General features: G+C 39.8%; 2 protein-coding genes across 2 annotated transcripts in view; one reads left to right on the plus strand and one right to left on the minus strand.

Moving 5' to 3' along the window:
* Window positions 1-698: 698 nt before the first annotated feature.
* Window positions 699-1,837, plus strand: LOC123484106 (cerberus-like). Its single transcript, XM_045214118.1, has 2 exons — window positions 699-1,357; window positions 1,441-1,837. The coding sequence occupies exons 1-2, from the start codon at window positions 1,049-1,051 to the stop codon at window positions 1,723-1,725; spliced, it is 594 nt and encodes a 197-aa protein (XP_045070053.1). The 5' UTR covers window positions 699-1,048; the 3' UTR covers window positions 1,726-1,837.
* Window positions 1,838-9,191: 7,354 nt separating this feature from the next.
* LOC121562226 (alkaline ceramidase 2) overlaps window positions 9,192-18,275 on the minus strand; it is a 38,797-nt gene continuing 29,713 nt past the window's right edge. Inside the window, exons 5-6 of the mRNA XM_041874556.2 lie at window positions 11,834-11,971; window positions 9,192-9,417 (exon numbers count right to left, since the gene is read on the minus strand). Coding sequence (XP_041730490.2) covers window positions 9,234-9,417; window positions 11,834-11,971 — 322 coding nt within the window. The 3' untranslated portion in view covers window positions 9,192-9,233. The remainder of the gene's footprint in view (window positions 9,418-11,833; window positions 11,972-18,275) is intronic.

An 18,275-nucleotide genomic window follows, 5' to 3' on the forward strand; every position in this document is an offset into this window, starting at 1 on the left:
AGTATGATTCAAGCACAGGAGGCAACAAATGTACAAATGCACTAAGGACATTTTTCACAGTTGTGAATGGATCCATTATCATCCCTCTCATATGGTCCAATAGCCAGTTGTGTATCATTAGAGCCCTCTATTAAGGTCTGAAACAGTCTCTCAATATGAGGCTTCTTGTATTTTGTTAGTAAAACTTTGCATAATACTAATAATAATAATTCATAATAACAACAATAGGCTCATATTTGTTTTGGCCTAATACATACTTCCCTTCAAGTATACATTTCTTTACTGAAAGGTGTGGCATTTGTAGCATAGCTTAAAAAAATACTGTATAATAACCTTATATGCAACATATTGAGTAAATAGATTCATAGGCTATTTGCTCGGACAAATACAAAACAATGAATAAAATAACAAAAAATCATTCAGGAAAATTATCGTTATAATACCATTATTACATGTAAAGCATATGCCATTTGTAATTGCATCCCTAAACGATGTGTAATTGTAATAATAATAATAATAATAATAATAAGCCATTTAGCAGACGCTTTTATCCAAAGCGACTTACAGTCATGTGTGCATACATTTTTACGTATGTATTGTAATGTCTATTCCGTTAATACACACAGACAGACTAACAATACGATTTTACTTCTGAAGTGAGAAGACATCAAAAGACAACATGTCAACAGGAACTTGAGGAGGCAGTTTGCTGACAATTTTACCACGTGCTTTTTAGTAGCCTACTAAATACCTCAAGGTTCTCTGTTAAGTTCGGTCAAGGGGGGGGGCACTTCATTTGGCCGGTCATAAAAAAAAACGGTGACATCCATTTCCTCCGCGTTTGGCCTGTGCTTTTTCATCCAGGAGCATTGCTTGCAGGCTGCCAAAGGTTGTGATCAGTTGTAACTTGTAAGTAGAGACGATGCATATATTTTTCTCAACTTTCATATCCATTTGCGTTCTGCAAACATAAGTATGTGGATATACATTTCAGACGCGTTTTGGAAGACCATTTGGAGAACTAGGGAGGAGCGGGTGGTTTAGGCCAATGCGACAGGGTGAAGTCTCCAATAATGAGCATGAGAATCTGAAAAAGGAAATGGAAGAGATGCATAATGGTACGCGTAATGATGCCACGTATAATGGACATTTGCCATTGGTTAGCCAACTCACCGCGGTTGCTTCCATCTTCAAACAGACATCCCTTCCAGGCCAGATCAATGACTCTCGTCAAAAGAATGCCAAAGCGTTCTGGAAGAGCTTTTTGCTACGAAGAAGATCTGAGTTATTGTCTATAATACCTATAAGACACAATGAGATCAACCAGCAGATGTGTCGCGCGTTACCAACGTCACAGGTAAGAATACAACCAAATACCCCAACAGGTATTATAATTTATTTGTACTGGGATGAGTCAATTATCATTTGTTTCTTTTTTAGAGGGTTCATCATGACGACTGCGAGACCCTGGTGCTGGAAGACAACATTTGCTTTGGGAAATGTAGTTGTCCAGAGCGCAATACCAACAGCGAAGACGGAGACCACGCTTCTTGCGTTCACTGCTCACCAGTCAAATTGACCAAGTCTGTGCAGTTGAAATGCAAGAACAACACTCAGGTAACTAAAGTGGTGACGGTGTTGGAGGACTGTCAGTGCAAATTGAAGAAAGGACTGTGCTCCCACAGCCGCCAAGGACCCTCTCTTTTTGATCCAATCTTAATTTGAAACATACCATGAAGGAAATTCAGTATGGATGTGTAACCTGGTCTCAGAGCATTTCATATTATTCTGTACAAAAATCAGAGACACTCCATTTATAGGTTACGTTTTGCATGGTAGCTCAATTGGTAGAGCATGGCGCTTGTAACGCCAGGGTAGTGGGTTCGATCCCGGGACCACCCATACGTAAAAATGTATGTGCACATGACTGTTAGTCGCTTTGGATAAAAGTGTCTGCTAAATGGCATATTATTATTATTTATTATTATTATTAATTTGTGGATGTCCATCATCCATTTCGTATGATATGCTACGAATATGCTAAAAATACACTGTTACGAATTTGCTAAAATGTATGATATGTTACAAATTCCAATTTGTTGTTGCTAACGTTAGCTAGCTTGGTTAGGGGTTAGGGTTAAGTAAAAGGGTTAAGGTTAGGGGAAGGGTTAGCTAACATGCTAAGTAGTTGCAAAGTAGCTAAAAAGTAGTTGCAAAGTTTCTTATTAGCTAAAATGCTAAAGTTGTCCATGATGAGATTCGAACACGCAACATTTTGGTTGCTAGACGTTCACGTTATACACCCACCCATCCATCCATCCAGCCACCCTGACCAACCACCCTTCTTTTGTTTTTGCCTTAAGTAACTTTGTCTTACATAATCATACCAAACCTAACATATCATACTCATTTGAGTGTCCCTGATTTACATTTACTATGTTAAATCCAGCGGTGAAAAAAGTAGTCAATTGTCATAGTTGAGTAAAAGTAAATATACCTTCATAGAAAATGACTCAAGTAAAAGTGAAAATCACCCAGTAAAATACTACTTGAGTAAAAGTCTAAAAGTATTTGGTTTTAAATATACTTAAGTATCAAAAGTAAATGTAATTGCTAAAATATAGTTAAGTATCAGAAGTCAAAGTCAAATTCAAATTCAAAATTTCAAATGTACATTCAAAATGTAACGAGTACTTTTGGGTGTCAGGGAAAATGTATGTAATAAAAATTTCATAATTTTCTTTAGGAATGTAGTGAAGTAAAAGTTGTCAAAAATATATATAGTAAAGTACAGATACCCCCCAAAAATACTTAAGTAGTACTTTCAAGTATTTTTACGCCACTGGTTACATCTAGTCTATGAGACCAGGCTGGGGTGTGAGGAGTCTGACGCTGAAGTGTAGCCTATCAACTCTATTCTGTACCAATTGTACAGCAGTGGAATGTTGCATGTACTGTACATAAAGTACAAACAATGATAAGAAAGTAACTTAACTATTATACAGTAGAGAAGGAATAACTTGAGAAACATGCCCGATAGGCATACAAATTTGGCACTATATCTCTGATCTACAAACAAGATGAGGTGGGCATGGATAGTCTGCTCTCATTTCTAACACATGGACATTTTGAATTCTATGAAATGTTATTCTTTAGTGGTTATTGTTTGTGTTGAAGTTGCCAATTCCACAAAGCAGCGCTGCTCTTCTGTCATTGTTTAAATAGTTCAAGTTCAGCATTCTAAATCAGGTAAACGTTTGCAAATCAATCTCACATGAAGTTTGGAATGTAGCTACATGTAAAAATAAAACATAAAAATAAAGAATAACTTCACAAATTGATCCCATACAGACAGCTTTCAGACAAATTCACAACCCACTGTGTATGAAGGTTTTCCAATGACATGGAGGTGACAGAGTTCTGTTGCTGACACCTCAGTCAAAAGATACAAGGTAATGAACCTTCCTTCATCTGTGCTTCAGTGGTCGGTTAGTTTTTGTTGTAACACACTCCCCCCTGGTGGCATAAACACTGATCAACAGGTAGTCTTAGTTGAGATCAGACAGCCCATTGTCCTTGGCCCAATATACAGCTGCTAATTGCTTAACATATCAACTTCACTGTACAATGAAAATAGGCTACAATTCCAGCCAACATGTTTTAAAGCGAGCCATAGTTGTATGATGGTGATCAAACATAAACTCATATTTTGGCAGGATTTTGACAGACTCGCTATTATGTTCCATTATGTGTTCGATGTTCTAATATGTGTTTGATGTCCAAATCTAACCAACTGAATCAATTCCTCAAAACGAATAATGCCAGGACAGTGCATTTTTTTGTAGTATTTTATATTTTATTGCATAAAATAAAAATAATGTTATAAATGCTTCAATCACATTCAAAATATTTGTCTACAAAACAGGATAAAATATTAAAATAAATATTACTGTGCAAGTTGTATGTATTGTCATTGCAGGTAGAGAGACGGATCAAGAATACTATTTTTATAGATTAAACTTCACCTGAACTGAGTTACAATTATGTAGGCTTTAGGTTGGCTAGCTCAAGGCCGTTTGAATAGAAAATGCATCATTCTTTGCGCCCTAACCTTGAGGCCATCACTGACATGCATGTGATTGGATAAGTAAAAGTAAAGTTTAAACCCCACTGCTTTTACCAATTCAACCCTCTCACATCTGTGATTACTTTGAAAAGGGAAATAAGATTGCATTGTTTAAGTTAAAGCATTCAAACAGGTCCTACGTTTTTTCACACTACTGAGCCAAGCCGAACTCAGTTGACCCAGTTACACATCTACTAGTTGCTGGAACCTTGCTTAATAGGACAATGTGAAGTCAGCAAAAAAATTGTTTGGGTCTGCACAATAGTGTGAAAGGGGTATTGGTTAGCCTATGTAAAGATCTGTAGTAGGCTGTCATAGGAATCAAGACACATATTTTGACAAGTAAAAAAGCTTTGCGCTTTGTCAAATCACTCATACTTGGAAAGTAACAGTTACATGACAGAATGGTGATTCTTGATTCTACACAGTCATATTCTAAAAACAGTTACCATGCTGCATGTCTGCAGGTTTTTAAAGAAAACCAAGTAGGGAGTATCAAGGTTTGTAGACACTAGCACAATTATTTTTTTTGCCATTGTCATAACAGTGCGCTGCATGTTACGGTATTCCATTCCCATACAATACCTTAAAAGTCATTGAGACATCTACTCACTACAATGGTTGACAATACAAAATAATAATACTTCAGGAGTTTTTTTTTTGTCATGCATCCTTTTAAACAACATGTCTTGAATTTGGTTGTGCTCTACATTTAGGAAAATATATACTTTTTGGCTAAACAAAATACTTCAGATACTGTACTAACAAAACATACCACTGGATAGAGTTGTTTCCTGCACTTGTTTGTAAAATGTTGCTCCTATACTTTGACACCACACAACACAACAAATTGTATACAAAATAAATTGACTGTAAAGAAATAATAGTATAGCTTAGTATTAAACAGAACAGTTCTAAACGGAATCCACGAAAAGGTAATTGATATGAGATTAAATGGCTTGTGGTAAAACTCTATTATTGACGTCTCAATAGTGTTTTGCTATGCCTCCTCCAACCAACAACCTTCCCTTTCAAATGGTAGTGTACAAAAGTTGAGCACTTTTATTCAATTACTACATTTCAATTCACTTACACTACCGGTCAAAAGTTTTAGAACACCTACTCATTCAAGGGTTTTTCTTTATTTTTACTATTTTCTACATTGTAGAACAATAGTGAAGACATCAAAACTATGAAATAACACATATGGAATCATGTAGTAACCAAAAAAGTGTTAAACAAATCAAAATATATTTTATATTTGGGATTCTTCAAATAGCCACCCTTTGCCTTGATGACAGCTTTGCACACTCTTGGCATTCTCTCAACCAGCTTGATGAGGTAGTCACCTGGAATGCATTTCAATTAACAGGTGTGCCTTCTTAAAAAGTAAATTTGTGGAATTTATTTTCTTAATGCGTTTGAGCCAATCAGTTGTGTTATGACAAGTTAGGGGGGTATACAGAAGACAGCCCTATTTGGTAAAAGACCAAGTCCATATTATGGCAGGAACAGCTCAAATAAGCAAAGAGAAACAACAGTCCATCATTACTTTAAGACATGAAGGTCAGTCAACACAGAATATTTCAAGAACTTTTAAAACGTTTGTTCAAGTGCAGTCGCAAAAACCATCAAGCACTATGATGAAACTGGCTCTCATGAGGACCGCCACAGGAATGGAAGACCCAGAGTTACCTCTGCTGCCGAGGATAAGTTCATTGGAGTTACCAGCCTCAGAAATTGCAGAGTTCAAGTAACAGACACATCTCAATATCAACTGTTCAGAGGAGACTGTGTGAATCAGGCCTTCATGGTCGAATTGCTGCAAAGAAACCACTACTAAAGGACACCAATAAGAAGAAGAGACTTGCTTACTTGGGCCAAGAAACACCAGCAATGGACATTAGACCGGTGGAAATTTGTCCTTTGGTCTGGAGTCCAAATTGGAGATTTTTGTTTGCAACCGCCGTGTCTTTGTGAGACGCGGTGTAGGTGAACGGATGATCTCCGCATGTGTATTTCCCGACGTAAAGCATGGAGGAGGAGGTGTTATGGTGTGAGGGTGCTTTGCTGGTGACACTGCCTGTGACTTATTTAGAATTCAAGGCACACTTAACCAGCATGGCTACCACAGCATTCTGCAGCGATACGCCATCCCATCTGGTTTGGGCTTAGTGGGACTATCATTTGTTTTTCAACAGGACAATAACCCAACACACCTTCAGGCTGTGTAATGGCTATTTTATCAAGAAGGAGAGTGATGGAGTGCTGCATTTGGGATGAGTCGGACGGCAGAGTGAAGGAAAAGCAGCCAACAAGTGCTCAGCATATGTGGGAACGCCTTCAAGGCGGTTGGAAAAGCATTCCAGGTGAAGCTGGTTGAGAGAATGCCAAGAGTGTGCAAAGCTGTCAAAGGCAAAGGGTGGCTAACTGATAGGCCAGATCATGGCATACTGAAAAAGCAAACCAGGTTCACTCAAGGCTTGCCACTATACACACACACAGTGCCTCTTAATTGGATAGGCTTTGAATGCCTTAATATTGCTGTCAAGGCGTCATAAAGACATTTACATTTACGTCATTTAGCAGACGCTCTTATCCAGAGCGACTTACAAATTGGTGCATTCACCTTATAGCCAGTGGGATAACCACTTTACAATGAATTTTTTATTTTATTTTTTTGGGGGTTGGGGTAAGGGAGGGGTAGAAGGATTACTTTATCCTATCCCAGGTATTCCTTAAAGAGGTGGGGTTACATGAACAGCAAACAATAACTATGGTAACAGACCTATCCCTTTTATGCCTATGCGAGTATATATTGTTGCAATTCACTATCATGAACAGTTAAGACAGCATTTTACATTTCAGTTCTGTTACTCTCATTTTCATGACAACTGACAATCTGAGACTTGACTTACATTTCCCTTCTAATACTCCACATTCAGTAAAGACTAGGGTTGGGGGGGTTGAGTGTTTAAAATAAGACTCAGCTAAACACCTTACTTCAAAAAGGTACCCGTGTGTTCCAGAGGCTTCAACAGGGAGAACATTTGTTTGCTTTCACTTTTCCTTTACATTTTAAAATATATATATAATACAAATGCTTTTAAATATAGTTGTAGATAATGCAATAACTGAGATAATACTGTATATACAGGAAGTCTGTTAACCCTTTACATTCGTACCCGTATACGGGTGGAAAATGGCAGATTTGTATACTGCTAAGAGCCTAAATTCGAACGCAGTGGCTGTACAGTAACATGCTATACATGACGTCAGAGTTCAGGATCTCCGCTTCACAACTCTGTATGGGCTTTGACTGACAGCCGTTCTGAACTTGAGCACCACGCGTGACAAGGAGTTGCCTCCATCCCTCCTGCTAATTGGGCAACTTTTGCAAATGTTTTGTTGTCTGAGTGAGGGAAATGCTGTAAATTATGAGGACTCAATGTATTTTGAAAGATGAGACATTGAGGATAATAATAAATACCACTCTGATGTCATACAAGCAAGCCAAACACCTGTGAGTCCAAATGTGCACTTCACATTTCCATATCAACTCACGTAATATACAGTGTCAACGTGTATATTACATGTTTGATGTACAGATGAAAATGGTGTTATACCCTGGGTTGTCCTGAACAGAATGAGCCTATGTTTGTTGTATTGTGATGAAAATTTGCAGCGGACCACGCATCTGAATGCACTCATGACTCCATTCTATGCGCACCAAAAATTATTATCTGCTTCTCTGAATTGCCTTGTAAAGGCCTAACACTGTAAGATCATATTTTATAATTTAGCTAGTCATGTTGACAATAGAACAATCTTTCAAATGATGACCCAGATTGCGATTTATAATGGACTGTTTTTGGATTGCGTAAACAACAGTAATTGTGTAAAGACGGGGATGCAGGGCTGTGTTCCAAACAAAAAAACTACAATTGTGCTTGCTCTAGTTCCTCAACGGCGCAGCTAGGAGAAGAAAAAAAAGCTGCTTATAGTTGAAGATTTTTCTTTGAGTCATAAAAGTGTATTGAAATTACTTAGGAACTGTGCACACTTTGGAGACGTGTGTGGCCACTTGGAAACACAATATATATCTCTCACTTGCCATTTTCTTGTCTTATGTTGCACCTACCCCACATTTTCCAAGAATATTCTTATCAGATTCCTGAATGTATCCAGAGTATTTTTTGTTTTCGTTATCAACAAATGCGGTGAAAAGTACATTGAAAGTCAAATGCACATCAAATCAACAATGTAATGTTTGGATTCAGTCTTGTGTCAGGAGAACTGTTGTGGCCTCAGCTTTAGTCTGAAAATTTTCCAATAATCTCCTAACTGTTCCCTTTTAATTACTACCATGGTTATGCCTATGCTTTCCATATTTCTTCTGTAAGAAACATTTCAATTTAGCCCTATCCACATAGGTCAATTCCCATGAGTGTAAGGGGTTAATTAATACACATCTATAACAGTATAAACAATCAGTCAGCCACGCTGTAAATTTAAATACGGCACAACATACACCATTGGCAAGGTCCTCCCCCATTTGTGCTAAGTTGCCTGAAAATACAAGGACAGTGAGCATTTTGAATAGTAGATCCAGAGCTGAAAAATATCATTTCAAAACATATATTTCTGTGAGAAACACCGCAATATACCTATAAATATTACTGGTTCACTCGAAATTGAAATATTCCCAATCACCTCAACAAAGCCTGAGAATTACATTCAGGGTTGATTAATGAACACAACTTGGCAAGTTTCTTAGCATAGAGGTTAGCATAGAGGTTACGTCACTTATGTCACTGTAATAGACGATTGTGCTTTGACACTAAGTTGCATAAACATTATTGCATATGTAACAAGGGAGAGAGTGAGTGAGGGGATTACATTTTGAGGCGATAACGGACAAATTATGTCGCCTTTATGTCACCCATGTCAGAGAAGTACTTTAGAGGTACTTCCTTTTATTACATTCTACATGCATTGTTCCAAATGTCTGACATTAGGGCATATTTTGTGTTCGTGTTTGGGAACACCTCATAGTGAGGGGATTTTCCAAGCACAGTGGGCCCTGAGGAGGTTATGACACCTTATGTCACCTTGACAGAGTCAGATTTCTTGGTTTCACAGAGTAGGGTGACATAGGGCACTCGATGAAGGCCCATTTCTCATTGGGCCAGAACATGATGACCGGGCCTCGTTCAGGGGCCTCTGTTGCCACGTCGAAGTAGGCGAAGCACACACAGCCCAGGTAGGAGGCCAGGCAGATAAGGATGTGCCTGTGGTAACAAGAGAGTCATGGGGTCAGGACCTCAAACATTTAGGGCCAGTTTCTCTAAAAACTAGCTGAGAAACTGGCCCTAATGGTGTATCTCAACAGACTTGAGTGGCTTCCTTTCCTCGTCTCCTTTCTTTCATCTGCACTGATGTGAAAGATCTGGCCCAGTGGGCAAAAAATGGTTGAAAGGATGTTCATAATGACATAATTTAAACCATTTTCTGGTTATAACAACATCATTTCAACTAGTTTTGCCTGCTGGGTGTCAGGAAGAAGGACATTTCTTAATACAGAAAGTGTGAAGACAATGTACAGTGGGGAGAACAAGTATTTGATACACTGCTGATTTTGCAGGTTTTCCTACTTACAAAGCATGTAGAGGTCTGTAATCTTTATCATAGGTACACTTCAACTGTGAGAGACAGAATCTAAAACAAAAATTGTATGATTTTTAAGTAATTAATTTGCATTTTATTGCATGACATAAGTATTTGATCACCTACCAACCAGTAAGAATTCCGGCTCTCACAGACCTGTTAGTTTTTTTTTTAAGAAGCCCTCCTGTTCTCCACTCATTACCTGTATTAACTGCACCTGTTTGAACTTGTTACCTGTATAAAAGACACCTGTCCACACACTCAATCAAACAGACTCCAACCTCTCCACAATGGCCAAGACCAGAGAGCTGTGTAAGGACATCAGGGATAAAATTGTAGACCTGCACAAGGATGGGATGGGCTACAGGACAATATGCAAGCAGGTTGGTGAGAAGGCAACAACTGTTGGCGCAATTATTAGAAAATGGAAGAAGTTCAAGATGATCAATCAGTCAATCACCTCTGTCTGGGGCTCCATGCAAGATCTCACCTCGTGGGGCATCAATGATCATGAGGAAGGTGAGGGATCAGCCCAGAACTACATGGCAGGACCTGGTCAATGACCTGAAGAGAGCTGGGACCACAGTCTCAAAGAAAACTATTAGTAATGGATAAAAATCCTGCAGCGCACGCAAGGTCCCCCTGCTCAAGCCAGCGCATGTCCAGGCCCGTCTGAAGTTTGCCAATGACCATCTGGATGATCCAGAGGAGGAATGGGAGAAGGTCATGTGGTCTGATGAGACAAAAATAGAGCTTTTTGGTCTAAACTCCACTCGCCGTGTTTGGAGGAAGAAGAAGGATGAGTACAACCCCAAGAACACCATCCCAACCGTGAAGCATGGAGGTGGAAACATCATTCTTTGGGGATGCTTTTCTGCAAAGGGGACAGGACGACTGCACCGTATTGAGGGGAGGATGGATGGGGCCATGTATCGCGAGATCTTGGCCAACAACCTCCTTCCCTCAGTAAGAGCATTGAAGATGGGTCGTGGCTGTGTCTTCCAGCATGACAACGACCTGAAACACACAGCAAGGGCAACTAAGGAGTGGCTCCGTAAGAAGCATCTCAAGGTCCTGGAGTGGCCTAGCCAGTCTCCAGACCTGAACCCAATAGAACATCTTTGGAGGGAGCTGAAAGTCTGTATTGCCCAGCGACAGCCCTGAAACCTGAAGGATCTGGAGAAGGTCTGTATGGAGGAGTGGGCCAAAATCCCTGCTGCAGTGTGTGCAAACCTGGTCAAGACCTACAGGAAACGTATGATCTCTGTAATTGCAAACAAAGGTTTCTGTACCAAATATTAAGTTCTGCTTTTCTGATGTATCAAATACTTATGTCATGCAATAAAATGCAAATTAATTACTTAAAAATCATACAATGTGATTTTCTGGCCTCTACATGCTTTGTAAGTAGGAAAACCTGCAAAATCGGCAGTGTATCAAATACTTGTTCTCCCCACTGTATGTATTAATTCCCTCTTAAAAACAACAGGTGCAATTTCATCCAATTGGCTTGAGTCATCTGGTGACACAGATCAGTATCAGTCCCTGATTAGAAGGAGAGAATTCAAAACAGAGGCGTTGCAGGTTTCATCCCCCTAGGCTTAGAATGGAATATCCCTACATTAGAGAGTGATTAATAAAATATTTCAAGCCTCTTAAAAATACCACAAGGGAAAGTAATTCTGAAAGCCAGTGTCATAAGAATATTTGTGATCATCATGCGTTCACCATGTGTGATGGAACATATCAAGGTGACCCCATTTAAAAGGATGACATTAAATGGTAGCTACCCATCTTTCCCACTCATTTGAGATTGAGGCATATAAAGTAGCTGGATCAACACATCAGACAGCGTGGTGCATGGACTCATCTCACCATTAGACCACTTTTGAGGTCTGGAAACATTAAAATGTTTCATTTCTTTTATTTATCCTAGTTGAATTCACTGACTGTAAGTCACTCTGGATAACAGTGTCTGCTAAATGACCAAAATGTAAATGCAAATTCTCTCAATGACTTCTCATGCAGTTTCAAGCTCACCAAGCACAGTGTAGGTAGGGAAAGTTGACAGAGGACCACATCTCACAGAAGATCTTGTCACTGATCCAGCAGAGGAGAGCCAGAGCCCACCAGATCCCCGAGATCAGCCCCAGCTTGAGTACACGTGGGTTCTCACACCTGCAAACACAACACAATAACATATTGGCAATGCATAAGTCCCCACACAAAGACATATACAATCACACACACACACCTTGCATTCCCCAGTGACTTCACGGCTTGCTGTTGTTAATGTAAGTTCTATATTGACAAGAACTACAGCAAACACAAAACCACAAGCAAATGCCAGTACAACTTCCAGTAAATGCCCATACATGTTACTTTTCATTGCATTTCAAATAAGAGCTTAAAACGATAGGAAGCCATGCATGTAAAAAAGCAATGGGCAATGAAATATCACATTTAGCAAACGCTCTTATCCAGAGTGACTTACAGGAGCAATTAGGGTTAAGTGCCTTGCTCAAGGCCACAGAGATTTTTCACCTAGTCTGTTCGGGGATTCGAACCAGCAGCTTTTCGGTTACTGGCCTACTGCTCTTAACTACTAGGCTACCTGCCGCCATAGTCAACTAAAATCCCCATACAGATTTTGAATCTGGTATAAAAATAATAACAAGCAGGTTGTCACGATCGTTTACGGATGAGACGGACCAAGGCGCAGCGTGATAAGCGTACATATTTATTCACGTACTGAACACGACAAAACAACAAACAAACGATACGTGAAGTCTAAAGGTTACACAACACAAACCTATACAGAACAAGATCCCACACAGACTGGTGCCAAACGGCTGCCTAAGTATGGTCCCCAATCAGAGACAACGAGCTACAGCTGCCTCTGATTGGGAACCACCCTGGCCAACATAGATCTACACGATCTAGAAACTCAACATAGAAAACTAAACATAGAAACTACACACCCTGGCTCAACATTTAAGAGTCCCCAGAGCCAGGGCGTGACACAGGTAGACTCCCCTCAGGTAAATGCTTCCAGTTCAGTCAGTCAGACACGTGTGCACTGACAGTAGTTTATATTTGTAAATAGCATGAGCAGTATTTAACTGAGCCTCAGTCCGGTGTCACATTGACGGGCGACTCGCCCTGACAGGGGAAATTAAGTGTGGCGATGGGCTGTGTTGTGACAAGCGGTCTGTACTGGGACAATATACCATTAATCATCGACACCGACCATACCGATCACTTATCGCAGGCATTTTGCTGATATTGTTCATTACAATAAGCAGCCTACACTAGAGAAATGTGAAGTTTTAAATGAAATAAGGTTGCTAATATGGGTGATTGTTAATGGGACAATTGATGGCTACAACCAAACTATTAGTAGTAGTAGTTTAAAGGATAATTTTAAAAAACTGTGGTGCACATTGTTATACATTTTTTGTTCTACTTATTGTTATCGCATCAATTCAGGCAATGTATCGCGATATGGATTTCGTTTTTTTATATCGCAGAGCTCTAGTCTGTACAACTGGCTAATTAAGCACCGAGAAGGAGAAACGCATGCACGAGAGAACAAGCAGTAAAGAGGAAGTGCAAAAATAAAGAGACGGGGGAAAAAGACAGTGTCAGGAAATAGAATGTCAGAAGAACTGTGGTAGAACTATTAACTCATATTAGCGCATTTCCATGCAACTTTGAGCTTGAAGGAGACACACACATGTTAAAAAACCACAGGGACTATGGGTAGTGAAATGACAATGGCGTCGTTCCACGAAATGAGTGTAACTTGTTGAAAAAAACACTTGATTTTAACATTGTCATGAAAAGCACATGTTCAACGTCATAAAAAAAACTTGATGTCCCGTCTCAACATGTTAAAATTGGCCTATAGTAAGTGGCTATTTAGTGCCAAATAAAGTTACAGCATTGACTGTAACAGGGTTGACGATTTCAGCTTACATCAGCCATAAATCCCCCTTGTGACAGGGGGAATGGAAGCTTATTGCGTGCAACAGGGAGGGCCAATTGAATGCAAGCTTCATTATTATTATTTTTTATCAGAGCCTGTCTATCTATGGGTAACAGGGTTGATGTGTTATGCTCGACCCACTACGTTTTCCACCACAAAACAGAAAATTGCAAAAAAACTGTAGAACCAGCTCACCTGATTTGACACTATGATTTGACTATTAGATGTTCAATGTTTGTTTAGATGTACAGTTGAAGTCGGAAGTTAACATACACCTTAGCCAAATACATTTAATCTCAGTTTTTCACAATTCCTGACATTTGATCTGAGTAAAAATTCCCTGTCATAGGTCAGTTAGGATCACCACTTTATTTTAAGAATGTGAAATGCCAGAATAATAGTAGAGAGAATTATTTATTTAAGCTTTTATTTCTTTCATCACATTCCCAGTGGGTCAAAAGTTTACATACACTCAAATAGTATTTGGTAGAATTGCCTTTAAATTGTTTAACTTAGGTCAAACGTTTTGTGTAGCCTTCCACAAGCTTCCCACAATAAGTTGGGTGAATTTTGGCCCATTCCTCCTGACAGAGCTGGTGTAACTGAGTCAGGTTTGTAGGCCTCCTTGCTTGCACATGCTTTTTCAGTTGCTTGCACATGCTTTGTCCCCATGTGCAGTTGCAAACCGTAGTCTGGGTTTTTTATGGCGGTTTTGGAGCTTCTTCCTTGCTGAGCGGCCTTTCAGGTTATGTCGATATAGGACTCGTTTTACTGTGGATATAGATACTTTTGTACCTGTTTCCTCCAGCATCTTCACAAGGTCCTTTGCTGTTGTTCTGGGATTGATTTGCACTTTTCGCACCAAAGTACATTCATCTCTAGGAGACAGAACGCGTCTCCTTCCTGAGCGGTATGACGGCTGTGTGGTCCCATGGTGTTTATACTTGCGTACTATTGTTTGTACAGATGAACGTGGTACCTTCAGGCATTTGGAAATTGCTCCCAATGATGAACCAGACTTGTGGAGGTCTACAATTGTTTTTCTGAGGTCTTGGCTGATTTCTTTTGATTTTCCCATGATGTCAAGCAAAGAGGCACTGAGTTTGAAGGTAGGCCTTGAAATACATCCACAGGTGCACCTCCAATTGACTCAAATTATGTCAATTAGCCTTTCAGAAGCTTCTAAAGTCTTGACATCATTTTCTGGAATTTTCCAAGCTGTTTAAAGGCACAGTCAACTTAGTGTATGTAAACTTCTGACCCACTGGAATTGTGATACAGTGAATTATAAGTGAAGTTATCTGTCTTTAAACAATTGTTGGAAAAATTACTTGTGTCATGCACAAAGTAGATGTCCTAACCGACTTGCCAAAACTATAGTTTGTTAACCAGAAATTTGTGGAGTGGTTGAAAAACGAGTTTTAATGACTCCAACCTAAGCGTATGTACACTTCCTACTTCAACTGTATTTATTTTTTGTAATAGTTTCACCATATTAAAATGAGAGTTCAGTTCATAGAACAGGGTTGATCTTAAAATGAGGGACAGGTTTTTTTTTAACAAAAGAATGTATCACTAAATCACATGAAATAAATAATAATCTTCATAAATGACTGTCAAAGCAACAAAATAACTACGGCATTCCAATGATGGTGAAAACATGGAGAAATGTTGGTGGTAAGTGGGTTAAAATCTTCTTAGAAGTCACAGCGAGTGCACAAGGGACATGTCAAAATGCTGAATTTTTGCACTTTAGCAAGTCTTTGTCCCCCATGATGAAATCGGGGAGGGGACTGTGGATCGTTCTCCATCCTTCCATCTGTCCTTACGTTAGTCACACGCGATATATCAGACAGCACTGGCCCGATATTGACGAAAATTGGGTGAATGATGCGTCTTGCCATAGAGCTCCGGCATTTACAAAATTACACTGATTGGCTCAAGGCATTAGCTATAGTAATTAACTGAAATGTGTGAGTCACACCAGACAGGAAGAGGCGAAGCGAGAGGGATAACTGGGACCAAAATCTGTTTTCTCCAACAGGTGGCATTTTTTTGGGGCATTTGACATCAGGTACAGGGAGTGGATTAGCTGAAGAGACTGGTACCCAGGCTAACTGCCTTCCATTTTTTAAGAAAAGTATTTTAATTGTTAGACCGGCCACTTGAGTATCTGGTCAATACTCAAAAATCTGACTTATAGAATTTTTCATGTGGTCTATATTAAAGGGCACTTCATTTAATTTAACAGGCTTTTTAAATGAAATATTGGTGCACAATCTCTACTTAAAAAATCAAAGGGACTCATTTCGTGGAACGACCCACCTGCTAGCTACACGGGTACCAATCTAAGCCAATTAATTCACAGACAAAAGACTAATCTCCAATGCGATGTGAACTCTAATGTACAGGTAACTGCCAAAATAAAGGAAATACCAACATAGTGTCTTAATAGGGAGTTGGAACAGCTTCAATGTGCCTTGGAATAGATTCTACAAGTCTCTGGAACTCTATTGGAGGGATGCGATACCATCCTTCCACAAGGAATTCCATTATTTGGTGTTATGTTGATGTTGGTGGAAAACGCTGGCCTCAGGCGCCACTCCAGAATCTCCCATAAGTGTTCAATTTGGTTGAGATCTGGTGACTGAGACGGCCATGGCATATTGTGAAACATCAGCAAGTTGAGCGGTCTTCGTCACTGAAGCTCCTGCCAAACATGCCCCTACAATCACTCCTCTTTCAAAGTCACTGAGATCTCTTCTTCTAGTGATTGTAGCCAAAATAATGGGCAACTGGGTCTGCCCAGCATTTTATACATCACTCTAAGCATGATGGGATTGTAATTCCACACCTGTGTGCAAGCACCTGCTTTCAATACAGTGCATTCGGAAAGTATTCAGACCCCTTGACTTTTTCCACATTTTGTTACAGCCTTATTCTAAAATAGATATTTTTTTTTTTAGATATTCTCATCAATCTACACAAAATAACCCATAATGACAAAGCAAAAACAGGTTTTTCAAAATCTTTGAAAAAAATTAATAATAATAATAATGAAATATTAGATTTACTTAAGTATTCAGACCATTTATTCAGTACTTTGTTGAAGCACCTTTGGCAGCCATTACAGCCTCGATTCTCCTTGGGTATGACGCTACAAGCTTGGCTTACCTGTATTTGGGAAGTTTCTCCCATTCTTCTCTGCAGATCCTCTCAAGCTCTGTCAGGTTGGATGGGGAGCTTCGCTGCACAGCTATTTTCAGGTCTCTCCAGAGATGTTCGATCGGGTTCAAGTCTGGGCTCGGCTGTGCCACTCAAGGACATTCAGAGACTTGTCCCAAAGCCACTCCTGCGTTGTCTTGGCTGTGTGCCTAGGGTCGTTGTCCTGTTGGAAGGTGAACCTTCACCCCAGTCTGAGGTCCTGAGCACTCTGGAGCAGGTTTTCATCAAGGATCTCTCTGTACTCCGTTCATCTTTACCTCGATCCTGATTAGTCTCCCAGTACCTGCCACTGAAAAACATCCCCACAGCATGATGCTGCCACCACAATGCTTCACCGTAGGGAGGGTGCCAGATTTCCTCCAGACGTGACGCTTGGCATTCAGGCCAAAGAGTTCAATATTGGTTTCATCAGACCATAGAATCTTGTTTCTTATGGTCTGAGTCCTTTAGGTACATTTTGGTGAACTGTCATGTGCCTTTTACTGAGGAGTGGCTTCCGTCTGGCCACTCTACCATAATGGCCTGATTGGTGGAGTGCTGCAGAGATGTTTGTCCTTCTGGAAGGTTCTCTAATCTCCACAGAGGAACAGCGGAGCTCTGTCAGAGTGACAATCGGGTTCTTGGTCACCTCCTGACCAAGGCCCTTCTTCCACGATTGCTCAGTTTGGCTCTAGGAAGAGTCTTGGTGGTTCCACATTTCTTCCATTTAAGAATGATGGAGGCCACTGTGTTCTTGGAGACCTTCAATGCTGCAGAAATGTTTTGGTACACTTCCCATATTTGTGCCTCGACACAATCCTGTCTCAGAGTTCTACGGACAATTCCTTCAACCTCATGGCTTGGTTTTTGCTCTGACATGCACTGTCAACTGTGGGACCTTATATAGATAGGTGTGTGCCTTTCCAAATCATGTCCAATCAATTGAATTTACCACAGGTGGACTCCAATGAAGTTCTAGAAACATCTCAAGGATGATCAATGGAAACAGGATGCACCTGAGCTCAATTTCGAGTCTCATAGCAAAAAGTCTGAATACTAATGTAAATAAGGTATTTCTGGTTTTTATGTTTAATACATTTTCTAAAAACCTGTTTTGGCTTTGTCATTATGGGGTATTGTGTGTAAATTGATGAGGGAAAAATATAATTTAATCCATTTTAGAATAAGACTGTAAAAAGTGACAAAAATGTGGAAAAGGGGAAGGGGTTTGAATACATTCCGAATGCAGTGTTTACTTTGTATCCCTCATGTACTGTCTGTCTGATGAAG

The sequence above is a fragment of the Coregonus clupeaformis genome, unplaced genomic scaffold, assembly GCF_020615455.1.
Source record: "Coregonus clupeaformis isolate EN_2021a unplaced genomic scaffold, ASM2061545v1 scaf0198, whole genome shotgun sequence".
Taxonomy (NCBI): Eukaryota; Metazoa; Chordata; class Actinopteri; order Salmoniformes; family Salmonidae; genus Coregonus; species Coregonus clupeaformis.

What these genes read in the sequence shown, in the direction of transcription:
- LOC123484106 (XM_045214118.1), top strand. Translation starts at nt 1,049, where the DNA reads ATGCGACAGGGTGAAGTCTCCAATAATGAGCATGAGAATCTGAAAAAG. An exon ending in GCGCGTTACCAACGTCACAG is followed by an intron (nt 1,358 to 1,440) that starts GTAAGAATACAA and finishes TTTCTTTTTTAG; the next exon opens with AGGGTTCATCATGACGACTG.